Here is a 17,348-nt window from a genome sequence, read left to right as displayed (position 1 = left end):
AAAGAGAATTGCTGAAAAATCACCATAAAAAGGATGGAACAAAATCTCATAAGTCAAACCTCTTTGATAACAACTATTCATCCCCATTTGGACGAGGCGGTGGTGAAATTGTAAAAACTCAAGGAAATTGTAAGTTTGGTTTGTGACACCATCTAATATTTATTTTACAATTCAAAGCCATGGAAAGAGAAATTAGAAGTCATAACCATAAACACTCTTGTGTCCAAAAAGAGAACTAAACTAAGTTCCTCAACCCTACCTGAAAACTCCACACCATAAACGAGCAGAGTACACTCATGGCTTAAGAGCCAAAGCTAGTCCGACCTTGGCACTCTTCTCAATGGCCCTGGTGTCTACCTCTCCAGAAATGGTGAAAAGCGACTTAGGACGCCACTCATGCTGAATAAGAGCACTAGCCTTGCCAAAATTGTTCACCCGCGCCTTCACTGTGGTCAATGGATCTAATGAATGCTGGGTACCAACAGTGATGGTATTCTCATTGGTTGAAAAGCTATGGGTAACCTCACCACCAACAGCTGTGTTGGTTAGGAGGTTCACCGAATGATAATAGGAGGCACTCAGGGAATCACCTTTGTCATTCCTGTATAATCAATACATGTTCATCATATAATGCAACCACAGGTCCACAAGAACCATCCTCTCCCAATGCCCACAAAAAAATATATGATAACAAAAAAAAAAAAAATTTTGACAAGTAATATGATAACATAAAAATAAAAAATTATAAACATGTCAGATTTACCCTGAAAAAGAGTTTCATTCATGCTGATATAATGATAGTGACGAATATGTTGAGCACAAGAAGCATATGCAAACATATATTACACAAGTTAAAAAGGGGGGGAAGTTCAAATTCTTCTTTTTTCACACTACTAAAAGAATTACTGCTGATAATAATGCCTTTTTCATAAGTAAAGGTGCTAATAATAATGATGATGATCACGATAGTGATGATGAAAATGTTGAGCACAAGATGCATGTAAACATCTATAACACAAGTTAAATCAGGAAAAAAAGTCATATGTTTTTTTTTTTTCACACACCATTCAAAGAATTACTCACAGGGTCAATGAAGCAATTAAGTCCGCATTGTAGAAGCTCAATCCAGCATTGCATTTTGTGAAATTCCCAGTCTTGCTGTCAAATGAGAGATCCGTGCCCAGTGCAACAAGATTAGTTCCTATAACACTGGAGAAGTTAACAATAGGATTTGCAGTCAACCCAACACTGGTGCTTATCCCTGCATAGTCATGCAAGTACTGGAGTTCCACCTGTTCCACAATAAATAATGATTAAAACAACAATTTTAATGCCTGTGTCCATGATGATAAAGTATCTCAGACGAAAATTTAACATTTGAGAAGTCAGCAGCAGTTAAATACAATTCCTTTTTTGGTTGGTAGATACTAGATAAGATCTCATCATACAAAAACTGGATATTACATTGCTCACCTTGCCAGATCTTTGATCAGGAACTCTGAAGCTAACGATTGTCTTGACACCAGGAGCCGGCTCATCAATTGTTATGGTTGTAAGAAGCTGATCATAATATAAGCTTTTAGTGACAAAATAAACACATTGAAGAAGGGTAAATAAATTTCTTTTGAACATGGGGTTTTTAATTCAATCATTAAAAACCTTGCAATCATAAAGGTTATTCGCCTAGGTAAAACAAAATACTTTGGTTATTAAACTGATCAATTGCAATGATGATTTCAACCACAATAACTGTAAACTTTACAGCATGCTATGAACAAGTGTAGGGGGAGGATTGCTTGGCCATTTTTCATTTCTCCAAAGCCATAGATGGAAGTCAGACTTTAAACCTACCTATGCAGGGCATGGTCAACATAAAAACCAGTTGCTCTTATCCAACTGCATGTTCTTTTGAATGAGCTATCGATAGCAATATATACTACAGATACATGGGGAGGACTAACATGTGACTTTCAAAAACTAAGGTCAAATGGTACAGATTCAGCATTAGCTTTCTGATGTCAATACGGGTCCAGCCACAAGGCAGGGGAAATCCAAACATGAAATATGGGAGATAATAAAGAAAATACCACCGAATAAGAAGCTTGAGCTTACATTGGAGTTTGTATCCACTTTGATGTCAGTTGTGATGTTTTTGTTCTTCAACTGAGTGTTGACATCAGCCAAAAAAAGATCTCCTTTCTTTGTTCCTGATGAAGTGATAGCCTGAAGTAGAAAGTACAGGTCAGCACCAACACGTCATAAGGCATTATTATTTTTATTATGGAGATAAATAGCTTAAAAATAGATGAAAAATTATCATCATTGATCAGGTTGGGAGGATCAAGCTCATATAACCGAGTTTCATACCCATAATGTGGGAATACAAAACAGCTCTGAATCTCTTTTTCTCTTTTGATAAGTAAGAATAAGAGCTTATCGAATCAAGTAGGCATAGACTAAGTACACAAGAAATATATAAAAGCAAACACCTAATTACAAGTTAGGGACTAGAAAATGATACAAGCTGTTTGCTCAGAATCTCGTATTAACCATATACATATCTCTGTTCCCGTGATTGAAATAAACAAATATAGAGATAACAATTTGTTAGAGAGAAAAAATACAAATGTTGCTCATTGTTCAGAAGCATGCAAAAAGTTAATGTAAGTTTATATAAATTTCTCGCAAAAGCCCACTTTAAAAAAACAGCTGTGAAGAAAATCTCAATATGCCGCTATAAATTCATTTCCAGCACAATATAAAGCGTATATCTTCGTCCCGAGCCTTCTAGTAATCGTAGTAAGTATATAATGACATGCCAAATCGTACATTCAACAATATGAAGTTGTATAACCCAACTTCTTAATTACAGATCTTCTGAAAGCAAATAACGACTTACAACTCCGGTGGGCGAATAGGTAGTGATGGTGAATTTGTGGTCGCTCTGGTAATCCTTGTAAAGAAGATCTGAAACCCAAAAATAAAAAAATAAACAACAAAATAGACAACAAAGCCTTAACAAAAAGCGTAATATATGCAGAGAAATAACCTCTGGCTTTCTTGCCGATATCGGAGTAGAGGCCAGGACCCTTGCCCATTGTTGTGCGAAAAATGGAGATCCGAGACTCGACGACAGGTAAGGAGGATATAGAAGGGATGGCTCTCGCACTCTGAACGGTGGTTGTTTGGGGACTGATATATACAGAGTGAGAAACCCTATTTTCAGCTTAGATTTCATTTTCATGAGAGACTTAACAAGGGCCGTTGGATCTGGGTAAAATGCTCTTTGGATGTCTTAACCACCGATTTTTACGATTTTTTCTGATTTCGAGCCTTCAGTGAGGTAATGACGCGAGTGTCAAGGGGAAATTGTTTAAAGATAATTAAAACGTAATTTAACGATTTTATTTTCTTTTTATAAAAAGAAAAAAAAATTCAGGAAAATTCGTGAATTTTATAAAATTTCTGTGGATTAATTTTTTCATGTAATAAGGAGCTAGACAGCTTCAAAGCAAGATATCAGCCGAAGGAAGCGATAATGCAAGAAATTTGTTGACACTTGGCATTCAATAAGATGAAAGTGACATGACAAGTGTCGAACCAATAGAAGTTTGGACAGCATTGATGGCCAGTGTTACCGACCAGGGCCTTATTAGATAACGATTTCTTCCTTCTTCTTCTTCTTTTTTTTTTTTTTTTTTTTTGGTCGTGTGGGCAATTGTCTTTGGCAATTTTTTAAAGAATTCCAGGTCAGTGTACATGCTGCAGCTGATCTGGAGGTAATTCATGTGTGAAGGTGCATTTTTGAGGTAACAAAATATATATTTCAAATGCCAATATTCAAACCAACTACATTTTGTGTGTTCATGGGAGAAACTTCACCATCTCCTCTAACTTTTCCTGGTTTTGAACTATGCCGCAGAGATTCTATCGCATCGTTCAAATAGCATTTTTCACAATGCTAGCAGGAAGTAGTAGCCTAAAGCTATTGGCATGGAAATGAGTATGCCAAAAATTACCCTGTAACAAGAACAAGAAGATATCTCAGATTCTTAAGCTGAACCATTTGCAGCAGAATTCAGAACTGAAATTTGAGATGCACTGAAGCATTTGTTATTACCCGGTGCTTAATATGTCAGGATTTATGTCATACTCTTTTGCAAAAACAAATGGAACAATTCCTTGAGGAAGTGCCGCCTGCAACACAGACAGATTATATAACCTTCTTGGCTGATTGTACTCTTAAGAGTAAACAAATTATATTGTGGATTATAGGGCACTTGATCCCGTAAAGACTGGGGCCATGGTGTCCCATAAAAGATTGTCTAGAAAAAAAAAACAAATTAAGCACCTGCACAATAGCCTCTCTAAAGACTTTGCCCCTTAGTCCAACGGCAGTTGAAGACACAGCCATTAAGGCAGGCCCCATTAAGAACTTCATTCCCATGGCTACCACTGCCATTCGTGTTCCACATGCTATTATGCTAACACGTGACGCCATGAAAAGACCTGTGAAGTGATCCATTTGAAGAAGTTAAACGATTCTATGGTACAGAATTCGTATATGTTTTACTCATACCTAAGCTGAACATTGCCATTCCAAGTCCCCCTTTTGAAATTATGATTATTGATTGTTTGAGAATTTCTGGCATTGTGATTCCCCACCTGCAAAATTGTCAACCAAATTGCTCTTCCTGAGATCAATGATATTGTCAACAATCTGTTTGGAGTGGAATCTATGATGTGAATTATGTTTTTTGTAAGGCCCTGCAGGCTTACTTGTAATGTATGCTTGCCCAAATTAGACCAATTGAAGTTGCATGTGTATTGGGGTTTCTTATAAAGTTCTTCCCCACTGTCAACAGAATGAGCATGGTTTTGGTTTTGGTTTTCCTTGCAGTCCTGATTCTCGCTTCCTCCTCTTTCACTTCCTCTTCTTCTTTTGTTTGTGCTTGCTGGGGGATTTCTGTCTCTACTTTAATAGCAGCAACCCACTTTTTACTAATGTGAATATATATCAGCAAAAGTGAAAACCAAGATGTGTAACAAATGCATCATTGTGTTATGTATTAAACCTGATGCATCTTTAACATACTTTAATAAATATGCATATGAATCTTTAACATACTTTAACATATGTATTAAAGTATGTTATGTGTAACATACTTTAATACATATGCATATGCATCATATGCATATGTAACATATGCATCTTGTACTCTGTACAAGATAAACCTGATGCATGGACAATATCATGACAATGACCAACTTAGAGGCTACTTTATTGTAGTAGCATGACATACATTTGTTGATGTTATAAGAGTACTTAACATAAAACCCTTCTAGAAGACTTAACCGGTCACATGCAATTGAAGTGGAGAGTTATACTGGAGAGAGGAATTAGAAAAACCTTGAATTCAAAGCGGGCCAATGTGATTTATCTTAGGTTTCTATAGAGTTGACTAGGCAGCATGGTTTAGCTATTCTGTTTAGGAAGTTCAAAATTGGAATTCAGGAAAGAGGGTTTCATGCTGTCAAAGCTATTATATGCCCCTATGTAAGTGAGGCTTTGAATCGCTATCCTTTGCATATGCAAACTCTGAATTCTTACCTTGGGCTTCTAATGCTGGTGTTACAGGGGCTGCTCCCTTCGTGGCACTGAGCTCAAATAAAAACAACAATAGATTATACCAGATTAGGCTTTGTAAGACAATTATCTGGGAAAGGAGCACAGCTGCTTCATCCCCATACATGGCTGTCAACAGTGGAAGTCCTAGGATCAAAGTGTTGGGAAGTGTTGACAAAGAGATACCAGTAATGATCCAATTCAAGTCTCCTCGGGAGCTGACTTTAGTAACTGCTGTCAATACCAGAAAGGCAAGTAGTTTCTGCAGTAAGTCTGCAAGTATGAGTTTGAGGTTCATTTTGTAGGGGTTGTTGGTAGAGATCACTTGGAACGATAACAGTGGAATCGAGTATTTTGCCACAAACTTGTTTATGCCTGCACATTGATCTGGTGTGAAAAGCTTCCACCATTTCACTGAGATGTAGGCTATTATCATTACAACATATAATGGGACTGTGGCTTCCACAACAAGATAAACATCGGCTAGAGAAATCATGATACTTGGTGATTGTAGGATTGAAAAATAAAACAAAAGAAATCTGTTGGAAATGATTTCTGGGTGATATAGGATGTTTTATGTGCTCTTGGATGCTTTGTTAAACCATGAAAAGTTAAGGTGAGAATTCCTGTTTTTGCAGAAGCTTCCTCAAAAGTTCTCTTATTTGCCAGAAAGCCCATAAGTTGTCAATGTTTGTGCCAGGATGCGAGCATAGTTATTGCCTTTTTATATAGGTTACTTTAAATTGTTGCGTTTGCCTTGTGATGTATTCTTTGAAGTACTTTTGGCATATATTTCTTTGCCGGTTCTAATTGTTATGGACACAACTAAGAATATAAATATCAGGGCATATTTGTAATTATGAATTAAAAGGTTGATTCCATATTCATATGCTCTTGTTCTTTAGGTTCAGTGGTGGTTCTCTAGGCACAAGAGAAATCTATAGGATGAGATCTTGCCCCTTAGGCTCATACATTTAAGCATTTCTTGTTTAATTGACCATGCATGCATGCATGGTGCGGTGCATCCACAAGATAAGAAAAAGACCATGCATGGTGCATACCTCTGTCCTTTCACTAATATTCTTTTAGGATAATATAGCAAAATTCTGATAATCTGTGTCTTTCAGTCTGCGTACATGTTGCATATATGTTTGCTAAAAGATCTGCACTAAATATTTGCTTGGACCATGTTGTCTGACAACAGTTCCTTTTTCTTTTATGAATAATACAAGTACCAATGATCAATACACCCTTCCTTGATTATATTGGAAAGTTTATACTGGCATACGTATTCTTTTCTTTTTTGAAGTCTGAAATGACAGGGAGGAATAAAGGTAAATTGCAAGAGAAGTAATCAGAGAACTGATTTATAACTGTGGTAAATAGGAAGAGCTTTTGCAGAATTTGGTCAAAAGTGTGAATTGCAAGGGAATTTGCTTTGCTTTGCTTTGCTTTTGGAATGTGAGATTTTACCCAAAAATGAATATCGTGCTTTATTTTCTTCAAGCCATCTTCTTTGAGACCAGAAATCCAATCTAACCGATATATTCAATGTCAATCATCGGAAAATAAAACACAATGTCCGTGACTGTTTTACCAAAGATAGGATGACTATTCCTCTAAATATAAATGTAGTGCTTTCCTTTCTTCCACACAGAAGCAACTTGTAAAATTAAGATCTTGTTCACTTTCACAAAATTTTTCATCTCATCTCACCTAATCATTACAAGTTTTCCAAATGAACGGTACTACAATTACCGAAATAGTGTCCCAAATAGAGTCACCGAATAGTACATTTCTATTTTTCATTTTTCTTTTCTTTTTCTTTTTTCATATATTTTTTTAATCATCGTAAACATTTTAAAAAAAAATAAAAAATTCACAACATAATTAAAAAACACTTTATTAATCACTAAGTAAAAAAAAAAATCATTTGAGACACTATAATTCGGGACCCAAAGCATTTATGTTTCTAAATTCTCATACAAAATATAATAAATAATTCAACTTTTTCAAATCTTAAAATAAAAATAATATTAAAAATATATATTCTAACAATATCTTATTTAACTTTCAACTTTTATCACAATTCAGCTCATCTCATGTGCGAAAACAATTGAGGCTTTTGTTCTCCAGGCACTCAACTGGAAGTGGAGTTCAATTCTTCATTCAGCCAGTCAAGGAAACAAGGGAGAAACTTCTGACAATATATTGGCATAGATACATGGTCAGGGACGCAAAAAAAGTATACAGTACTAATCTTATAAATGAGCCGATTGATACAACACTCGGACAAAAATTGCGATTAGAATTCACTATCTAATCTATGCGCTATCAGACTGATTCCCAGAACCTATATCCACCAATTGCGGGTTCTTGTAGCCACTGATTTCCACCTGGTATCGCTTCTTGTCTTGAAGAGCCTTCGCTTCATATGGTTCTTTCTCCTCCGCTGCACATATAAATGCAAAATTATTTTGAAGCGAGTAGTACACACCAAATAATACAAGCTGTAATTGGCAAATCATATAGAGATAATGAGGGGCAAGAAACAATTGAATTAGTTAAATCATTCATACCAGTCATCTTTTTCCACTTATCTCCAAGTACTCTCCCCACCTCCGTAAACTGAATTCCAGGGTTGCTTTTCTTTACATTCTGTGGTCAGAATGATCAAGGTTAGCAATCTAACCAAGTGCCATGCACGACAATAACTACAAGTTAAAAAATATATTAAGGACACTTGTAGACTGCCTTTCTTTTTTTATCGGTATGTAGACTGCCTTATTAGAAAGAGAGAAAAAAAAACACTCTAAATTTCTCTATTTTCTCATATTATGATCATATAGATTCCCAGGTTAGCTATGTATAACTGGCTGGTTTTGGGTAACAAGAAATATCAATGAAGGTCCTGCATTGAGGCATATTTGTTCTAATGTTAAAAATGCAAATTCAAAAACTGCCTCACTGGGAATATCTTCTCGTCAAGCCTGCACAACTGAACTGTGCACACCAACTAATTATATTATTCCTTGAACTTGCTTAATGCTATCAAACCCAACTCACCTCTCTTTCCATTTGTGAGAAGAACATGAAACCTGTCATTGCCCTCTTTGGTGCATTTGGATCCTTTTTCTTTTTCTGTTTCTTCTTTTTTGAACCATCTTCATCTCCATCTCTAGATTTTTTCTTAGAAGAAGTTGCTTTGGAAGATGAAGTCTCTTTTCTGGTTTCCTTTTTTGCAGGCTTCTGAAATTTGGCACTCATTTGATGTGAGTAAACAAAGAAAGAAAAGAAAATACTTACCAACGAAAGAGTAACCAAAGAAAACCTAATGATAATCCCCGTAAAACACTTGCAAATAAAATATAAATTTTTTGATAAGTAGTTGCAAATAAAATATAAATACAAATGGTTTACCTCTTTCTCATCTCCACTTTCACTAGCATCAGATTCCTCCCCTCCAGAATCATCAGTTGGAGAACCTCCATCATCTTTGTCAGCAACAAAATCTTCATCCTACAAGAAGTCACCATGTTTGAACACACTTACGAAAAAGTGGACCAAGGGACGTGCACAAGCAAATTGGGGCTTTGTCCTCTTTCATGAAAAAAAAAAAAGCGTACCAAAATACAAGAGGACAAGCAAGAGGTAGGAACACAAGCAGACAAGCCCAACAAGATGCAAGAGCACAGAAACAGGAGATAAGAACGCAAGAAGAAACACACAAACACAACATATAGCCTCAATAATGGATCCACGAATACTCAAACAAGTATGAGCAAAAGCTGATGAATGCACAAAGACAACGGCACAGATATCCCAGAGACATACCGGACAAGTAGAACACATGTGGACACAGGTGCACACGCAGAGAGAGAGAGAGACAGAGAGGGAAAAGAAAGAGAGAGGATATATATATGTGTGTAACTAAAAAAAGGCTTCATTATGGGGAAAATATATGCCAGAAAAAGTCCCGGCCCTCTTAAATTAAAAAAATAGAAAATAGAAAAACCGAAGAACTACCTCTTCATCACTCTCATCTCCACCAGCTTGATTCTTAATGCGCTCAAGATGTGGGTCAACAGCATCATCTTCTTCATCCTGAAGAACACGTGCCATGCCATCGGTGGTTCGAATATCTCCCAGGTTCATAATTTTCAATCCCTTCCCACTGTATTAATAACTAAAAGGTGAAAATTTGAAGATACCATTATGATTTTATCCATGAAATGAGACAAGAGAATTAAAAAAGACCTGATGAAATCAAAAAGATTATGGTATTCATTCCTCTGGATGTTCCGAAATAGATGCTCTTGCTCAGTTCTCAGCCTTATAAGAAGATCAAAGTAATGCATATTTGAGCCGCCAGCAGCATGCCTCTCAAATTCAACATACTCAATCTATCATTAGAAATACGAAAAGGTCAATCCCCAAGTGATGCACATCACAAGATCAGATCAATTATAACAAATAATAAGTTAAAAGATCATACCTCTTCATGAAGAATGAGTGTAGGAGGTTTGGGAAGAAAGAAGAAACTCTTTTCAAGGGGATACAAGACTCCATCTTCAGCCTTCAATGATGACTTCACTGCATAACCATCTTGACAGCTACGGAATTTTCCTGGTTTAGTAACTTTGGCACCGGACAAGCCACGCAATACTGTGGTGAACACTTCATGAATAAGTCCCTGTTTGTTTAAATTAAACCATCAGAGAAGCTCATGTGAATTCAACAACCCCAGGTCCCAAAAAATCATTTGCACCACTTTTATGCTTCCTTGTTTCTAGTTTTCATGATTTCTTGCACTTTTTCCTTATGTTGTTTTAGGTGCATCTCCTGCATAATCCATGTGAACTTACGTTGCACCCTTATAGTTTTTCTTTAAAAGGATTGTTGACTTTCTGATGAAAAAAATGCTAAATATACAACTACACTTTGTCTGGGCCAAATACAAAACATTACAAAAAGAAAAGGAAAAAAAAAAAACCTAAAGAGCTGATAATAAGAAAAGGAAAAAAAAATAGCCATAGATTACCTTATATGATGGTTCTAACTTGTCTTTGTATTTGGTGTTCAAAAGATCTTCACTTATTGACAGGGTGCTATCAACTACATAGTCAGTTTCAAACTGTGCAAAGATGAAGACAAGCAAATAAGTGCATGAGAGCACAACAATAATAACAAACCAATAGTGATGCAATGAACCGTCAAAATACCTGCAACACAATATGTGGGTACAAAGTTTGCCCTTTACGGATTGGTGGATCAAGAGTAACAACAACAAAGGTATGTGGCTGGTTAAACTGCATTAACACAGAACATGCCATATACATTTTGATGGATGACATTAATGATAAGAGAAAGTAATCAATTGGCCGAATGCATTAATAAAAAGCAGGATATGAATTCAGTACTCACTCTATAACACCTTTTTAAGTCTTCGCAAAAAGGAAAAATAATGTAAATTGAACATTCAAATAAATAGTATTTCCACAAAATAAACCTTAGGAAGTAAAAACAGACGAACAACACTGCTGTATTGAATCTTGAAATCATTAGCCTGTCCTTGAAGCCGTAAGAACGAAAGATGAAGTTCAACATTGTAACGACCCCTGAAAATTAGTCATATACGAGGCAAGACAATGATATTGAAAGGCAAACCAAATTAACACGTATACAGAAGCATATGGATACTGCATGGCCATCCATGCATGTGTCAGAACACCTACCTTGGCGTGAGGATTGCAATGCCCTCAAAGGTAACCACAGCTTCTTCGCCTCCAGCACCAACATCAGCCATTGACATGATTTTGTCACGGAAAACCTAAAACATCGTTGATGGACAAAACCTCAGTTAACAATCCTAAGTAAACCACACAATTTTACTGCAGAAAAGAAGAAACACACCTGAGCAGGAGGATGATTCTCATCACCAACAAATTGGGTGTTAGAATTAGGTATATGAAAACTTATCTCCATCAATGAATCTTTCTGTCACAACAACATAGAATTGCTCAGAAACAAATGAATTAATCTGAAATCAAAAGCACTTGATGCTATCTAGAATAACCTTTAGCTACAAAGATCTTTTTTCTTCTTTTTTTGAAGTAAAGCCTAAGTTTGAATGGGTAGCAATGTGTTCATGAGCATCCAATTGGTGAGAATGCTGAACTCATGCAATAAATAAAAGCATCAAATATACCCCACAAACCTCATTAGCTCCAGTTGTATCATCCACATGGAACTCTAAGAGTACATCATTTTTCCCTTGAAGCTGAGTTTGTGAGACATCTGCGAGAGATACCTCAAATGCTTGCTTTGAACCTACCAAAAATGTCAGCATATTATCTGCAAATAGCAGCAGAGAAGACCAAAAATTATCAAGGCAGACTAGTAGCATAATAACATAAGAAATCATATATAGAAGATAATCAACATGCTTTTAATTAATCAGATAACTGCTTTTAATTGTCAATATACACATTAAGAAAAATTACAAGCAATCATTGGAAAGCTTCAAATCAGTGAGAGACAATCAACTCGAATGGAAAAGAATGTAACTGACCATTTAAATCAACTTCTCCCCAATTAAGACCACTGACAGAAAGTTGCTTCTCTTCCGGTGTTATACCACAATTTTTTTGAAAGAAATTGGTCAAACTAGTGACATCCTACAGACAGAGAATAAAATAGAAACAAAAGGATTAGCTAGTTCTGAGCATTCCTATGCATCATTTAGAGATTCTTTTATTTAAAACAGCCATAAAAATGCAGCAAATGCACTGAACAGGCAACTAACTGGCCAGCGTGTTTTTTTTAATCGGTAAAAAAAAGTAAAAAAATGGACAGAGAATATATAGATGCTGGTTCAACTTTTGTACATGTGAGAGAGAGGGAGAGAGAGGGTAGTAACCTGGTCTCGGAACCCAGTGAACTTATAGTATAACCCATCTTTGATCCGAACACCTAGTTGATTTGTCCTAGGGACCTTCATCCATGTCACCCCCATGATGTCGGCTTTATCAACTTCGATTGCCTTACCACCTCCTTGTTTCTTCCATAAAATCCCTCCTGAATATACCTTAAGCTGCCCCGGATTCTGCATTCAATATATGACAAGATGGGACCATATTTAGGTTGGCATCTGGTTTTGACAAAGTGTAAACTATTTGGGCTGAAAATTTGAGTTTTACCGCATGCAATCAACTGAAGCTTTCACGAGAGGTATCAGAAGGAGGACATAATCAGTATCTATACAAGCTTCTTAAAGATATATTCCCCACCTCTATATGACAAGTATGCCAAAAAGACGACAACATTTATCTTCCTATGATTAATGTCTCTTAAAACACAGCATTTAAAATATTTTAAACTTTTCCTACCAGTACTCGCCAGTAGAACTTATTAAACTCAGAAAGACATAGTCAATTACTAAAATGTTTGTGAGATGTGATTGCCAAGGGTTTCAGATAAGGCAAAAAGGGCCGGTCACAAGATTTTAAGATTTTATTCCTGTCCTCATGCTACAAAGCAATCAAAAAGTTTAAAACCAAGATTCTTTTATATAAAATTGTACAATGAGAAGGTACACAACGAAGTAGGTTTCTAAGTGGAACACGCAGAGAAGGTACAATGATAAGATTCGAAAGTTTATTGTTTGTCCTTCAACCAAACAGCTTCTAGCGAGAAGGTTCCAGCAATGTGATTGTGAAACTACGGTTTCTAAGTAAAGGAATCCGAAGTCATAATCACCATTATCCCACGACCACGCAGCAAACAATACAGACCAAGATCAAATTTCTCGAAACCAAACCCAAAACCAAGATCACAATCACAATCACAATCATCATTGGTCAAAAACACCAAACAGCAGCCTCCAGAGTCACAAAATCCCAAATAATCATCTCGATTCCTCCCATTATCCCCGTAAATAAAGCACCAAACCATAGACGGTTGATTCATGATGATAAGGAGTTGGGTGTCGAAATAAAACCAGGGTTCCACAATAGGATTGAGAAAGGGCAATAAACCAAAGGCGGCAAAACCCCAGATTAAGCTCAAATATACCGGTCCAAATGAATCGCAGTGAGCCACAGAGTGAGAGCAAGAGAGAGCGAGAGAGAGGAATAGGATATCACTCACAGTGCCTCCACGACCTCCGAGAGAAACATTGTTGAAAAGGTGGCCGTCGGTCATGGCAGAGAATCGAAAGAGAATCGAGTTGTGGAGAATCGAGATGCAAAAAGAGTTCGGGCGTCCGAGAAAGAGGCTTGGAAAAGGGGAGAGGAAGGAAGGGCCGTTTATAATTTTCTCGCTTTACCCAGTGGCGCGAATCAGATGATAGTAACTACGAACGTGTCTACTCGTGCTGTAAATTTTAGGATAAATCGAACACCAACATTCTCATCCTCCATTATTTCGTATTAAGGTTGGCATAATTCTATTTGAAAATCATATAATTTAATTTAAAAGACAAATTTTAAAACTTAAATCTTATCAATCCTAGTACCTATTGCGAGGTGGTTTGATTCCTATTAAAAAAATGTCTTCACAGATTGTTCGCTTGAGCGGCAGAGAATTTCAGACAGTGAGTTCACTTGACACCCGCTCAACAGTCAGCTCGAGTGGAATGTCAATTAGAGAGTTCGCTCAATACTCGCTCGACAATCAGCTCGAGCGAGCACCAGCCCTAATATTCACTCAAGCAAATGTTCATTTTAAGGGCGCCGTGCCATTTCAATATAAATACAAAATGTGTTCATCGTATTTGACACTTTTGACATTTAGGAATAGCCAGATCAGGTTGAGAGAGACAGAAAGAAAAAGTCCTTTTGTGAGAATTCCAAGAATCTATTGGGTGTATTGGAGCTTCGGGATTGAGGATTTTGTGATTAATCTATTGTACTCCACATTTGTCGATAGTGAATTCATTGAGACCAACGTCGCTAGTGGACGTATACTCACATTGAGCCGAACCACTTAAATCTTGGTGTTCTGTGTGTGATTGTTTTTTTTTTTTTTGCTTCTACTATTTCACTTTAACTTAGCCTTTGATAACCAATTAATCCCAACAAACTGGTATCAGAGCGCTAAGCTCTGTGCGAGATCTTCAGGAATGGCTATGGCAAAGTTTGAAGTAAAGAAAGTCGACGATCAAAACCGTTTCAGTTTATGGCGCATCAAGATGAAGACTTTGCTGCAACAATAAGGTTTGTCCAAGGTATTGGATGGGAAAGTGTCTGATGATTCTCTTATGCCATCAAAGAAGAAGAAAAAGAAGAAAAAACGCATAATGCTATTTTGTTGTCATTATCAGATTGAGTTTTGAGGGAAGCTGATGAGGAGACCGCTGCTAGTTTTTGGACTAAACTTGAGAGCCTGTAGATGAAGAAATTGCTCACAAACCGTTTGTATCTGAAGCAACGATTATACACTCTCAAAATGAAGAAAGATACTCTTATCTCTAAACACTTGGATGAATTTAATATGATTATTATGAATTTGATGAATATTGACTTTAAGCTTGAAGAAGAAGATCAAGCCTTAATTATTTTGTACTCGTTGCCTATGTTGTTTGATAACTTTATGAATTCAATGTTGTATGGTATAGATATTATTTCCTTAGCAGATGTGAAATCTACTTTGAATTCTAAAGAATTGAAAACTAAATTGAATTTGAAAGGAACGGATAATCAAGCCAGTGATTTGCTTGTTAAGGGTTCCTCTAGCAGGGATAGATCCAGTGTGAAGGGTTTAGAGAAGAACTCGAGCAAATCCAGGAACAGTTCACAATCAATGTTTAATAAGAAAAATGTTAAATGTCATTACTGTCATAAGTTTGGTCATTACAAGAATGAGGGTCCCAAACTGAAAAATAAAGAGGAAGGCACTAGTTCCTCTAATGTCGTTAGGGTTGCTAATAAAAAGTTTAACGGTTCAGATATTGTATTAGCAATTAGCGGCTCTAATAGTCGCTTTGGTGACAAGTGGATCATAGACTTAGCTTGTATTTTTCATATGTGTCCAAAGAGGGACTAGTTCACTACATATGAGCCAGTCAATGGTGGTTCCGTTTTGATGGGGAATGATATGACTTGTAAAATTGCTGAAGTTGGTTCAGTTAGAATTAAGATATTCGATGGGATTGTCAGGACATTGTCTAACATCCAACACGTCCTAGATTTGAAGAAAAATCTTATTTCTTTGAGCACGCTTGATTATTTGAGTTTTCGATGCACCAGTAAAGGTGGAGCTATTAGAGTCAGTAAAGGCTCCATGATTGTAATGAAAGAAGATAAAACAAATTATCTTTATTTCCTTCAAGGCAGTAAAGTGACAGGTGCAATTGCAGTGTATGTTTCAAATGATCTATACTTAGACATTATCCATTTGTGGCACATGCATGTGAGTTATATAAGTGAGAAGGGGATGGCTATCCTGAGTAAGTAGGGTTTGTTATGTGATCAAAAGATAGGAAAACTTGAATTTTGTGAACATTGTGTGTTTGGGAAACAATGCAAGGTTCAGTTTACTACAGGGGTTCACAGAACTAAAAGTATTGTGGACTATATTCATTCTAATCTTTAGGGTCCATCTTCTGTTCTATCGAAAGGTGGAGCTCAGTATTTGTTCACTTTTATTGATGATTACTCAAGAAATGTTTGGGTCTATTTTATGAAACAAAAGAGCGATGTATTTGCTAACTTTAAACAGTGGAAGATTTTGATTGAAAATCAGACATGCAAGAAGGTAAAGCGACTTCAAACTGACAATGATATAGAATTTTACGGGAGTGAATTGATGAATTCTATAAAGATGAAGATATTGTCAAGCACCACATAGTTAGACACACTCCACAGCAAAATAGAGTAGCTAAACGGATGAATAGGACTCTCTGGAGAGAACCCGCAATATGCTTTTGAATGCCGACTTGTCTAAAGATTTTTGGGCTGAAGTAGTCAACACAACTTGCTATTCGGTTAACTGCTCTCCAGCTACAATTATTGGTTTGAAAACTCCAAATGAGATATAGTCTGGTACTCTTGTTGATTATTCAAATTTGAAAATTTTTTGTTGTTCTGCATATTTTCATGTTAATGAGGAAAAACTTGAACCAATGGCAAAGAATGGCATATTCACTGGATATGCCAGTGGGGTAAAAGAATTCAGGTTGTAATGTACTGATCCTAAATCACCAAAATTTATAATTAGCAAGGATGTTGTATTTGATGAACAATCCATACTTAATCCGAGAAAGGAGTTTACTATGTCTATTGGTCAAGAGTAGTGTAGTGGCAAAAATGTGGAGTTGCAAGTTGAGGCTTCACAAGAGGTGCCAGGCGGCACCCAAGATCATGCTATTACAGATGAGCATGATTCTGATTTTGATTCTAATAGTGACGCACAGGGTGAGCAAGACTACAATATAGCTACTGGTAGACAGAGGAGGCAAATCAGGCCACCTTAGAGATATGTTCATGCAGACATGGCGATGTATGCGCTTACTATGGCAGAAAACATTGATGGTTTTGGGCCTTCCAGTTATTCAAATGCTGTCAAGAGCAATGTTTTGAATACCGTACCGGATGTTATACTGGTCAAGGCATTTGAATGAAATATTTCAGTACTGGTACCGTTTCGGGATAGCGTTTCGGGATAGTCAATATATAAATAAATTATATTCCAAAATAATAGTCTATATATAAATAAATTATAT

At 36.5% G+C, this 17,348-nt stretch overlaps 3 protein-coding genes across 6 annotated transcripts; all 3 read right to left on the bottom strand.

Annotated features, from left to right (window-relative positions):
• Positions 1–12: 12 nt before the first annotated feature.
• On the bottom strand, positions 13–3,218 carry LOC109002589 (mitochondrial outer membrane protein porin of 34 kDa-like). Its single transcript, XM_018980395.2, has 6 exons — positions 3,050–3,218; positions 2,900–2,967; positions 2,113–2,223; positions 1,474–1,560; positions 1,084–1,292; positions 13–601 (listed from the first exon to the last, which is right to left on the bottom strand). Exons 1-6 carry the CDS (start codon positions 3,096–3,098, stop codon positions 295–297), a joined length of 831 nt encoding a protein of 276 aa, XP_018835940.1. The 5' UTR covers positions 3,099–3,218; the 3' UTR covers positions 13–294.
• Positions 3,219–3,801: 583 nt separating this feature from the next.
• Positions 3,802–6,271, bottom strand: LOC109002590 (auxin efflux carrier component 8-like). 2 transcript variants are annotated; one of them, XM_018980396.2, is made up of 6 exons: positions 5,612–6,271; positions 4,780–4,975; positions 4,580–4,665; positions 4,352–4,509; positions 4,121–4,197; positions 3,802–4,020 (listed from the first exon to the last, which is right to left on the bottom strand). In XM_018980396.2, exons 1-6 carry the CDS (start codon positions 6,120–6,122, stop codon positions 3,954–3,956), a joined length of 1,095 nt encoding a protein of 364 aa, XP_018835941.1. In that variant the 5' UTR covers positions 6,123–6,271; the 3' UTR covers positions 3,802–3,953. The 2 variants fall into 2 exon arrangements, with proteins under 2 accessions (XP_018835941.1, XP_018835942.1); XM_018980397.2 differs by having other exon boundaries at positions 4,780–4,972.
• A 1,460-nt stretch (positions 6,272–7,731) lies between these two features.
• Positions 7,732–13,987, bottom strand: LOC109002591 (FACT complex subunit SSRP1-like). Of its 3 annotated transcripts, none has more exons than XM_035695300.1 (16): positions 13,775–13,987; positions 12,546–12,731; positions 12,198–12,303; positions 11,844–11,956; positions 11,540–11,623; positions 11,362–11,456; positions 11,136–11,244; positions 10,849–10,935; positions 10,668–10,760; positions 10,122–10,319; positions 9,884–10,029; positions 9,653–9,800; positions 9,047–9,145; positions 8,693–8,875; positions 8,206–8,284; positions 7,732–8,078 (listed from the first exon to the last, which is right to left on the bottom strand). In XM_035695300.1, exons 1-16 carry the CDS (start codon positions 13,826–13,828, stop codon positions 7,951–7,953), a joined length of 1,908 nt encoding a protein of 635 aa, XP_035551193.1. In that variant the 5' UTR covers positions 13,829–13,987; the 3' UTR covers positions 7,732–7,950. The 3 variants fall into 3 exon arrangements, with proteins under 3 accessions (XP_035551193.1, XP_018835944.1, XP_035551194.1); XM_018980399.2 differs by having other exon boundaries at positions 11,844–11,980; positions 13,775–13,939; XM_035695301.1 differs by lacking the exons at positions 12,198–12,303; positions 13,775–13,987 and having other exon boundaries at positions 11,844–11,980; positions 12,546–12,641.
• Between the last annotated feature and the right edge of the window lie 3,361 nt (positions 13,988–17,348).

The sequence above is a fragment of the Juglans regia genome, chromosome 10 (assembly GCF_001411555.2).
Source record: "Juglans regia cultivar Chandler chromosome 10, Walnut 2.0, whole genome shotgun sequence".
Classification (NCBI taxonomy): Eukaryota; Viridiplantae; Streptophyta; class Magnoliopsida; order Fagales; family Juglandaceae; genus Juglans; species Juglans regia.
This window is presented reverse-complemented; position numbering and strand designations above follow the sequence as displayed.

Coding starts and splice junctions, on each gene's coding strand:
- LOC109002589 (XM_018980395.2), bottom strand. CDS start 3,098: ATGGGCAAGGGTCCTGGCCTCTACTCCGATATCGGCAAGAAAGCCAGA. Junction 2,968..3,049: donor TATCGGCAAGAAAGCCAGAG/GTTATTTCTCTG, acceptor TTTGGGTTTCAG/ATCTTCTTTACAAGGATTAC. Junction 2,224..2,899: donor CCTATTCGCCCACCGGAGTT/GTAAGTCGTTAT, acceptor TTTCTACTTCAG/GCTATCACTTCATCAGGAAC.
- LOC109002590 (XM_018980396.2), bottom strand. CDS start 6,122: ATGATTTCTCTAGCCGATGTTTATCTTGTTGTGGAAGCCACAGTCCCA. Junction 4,976..5,611: donor ACCAGCATTAGAAGCCCAAG/GTAAGAATTCAG, acceptor CTGCTATTAAAG/TAGAGACAGAAATCCCCCAG. Junction 4,510..4,579: donor AATGGCAATGTTCAGCTTAG/GTATGAGTAAAA, acceptor ATCACTTCACAG/GTCTTTTCATGGCGTCACGT.
- LOC109002591 (XM_018980399.2), bottom strand. CDS start 13,828: ATGACCGACGGCCACCTTTTCAACAATGTTTCTCTCGGAGGTCGTGGA. Junction 8,876..9,046: donor AAAGTGGAGATGAGAAAGAG/GTAAACCATTTG, acceptor GCCAAATTTCAG/AAGCCTGCAAAAAAGGAAAC. Junction 8,285..8,692: donor TCTCACAAATGGAAAGAGAG/GTGAGTTGGGTT, acceptor TTCTGACCACAG/AATGTAAAGAAAAGCAACCC.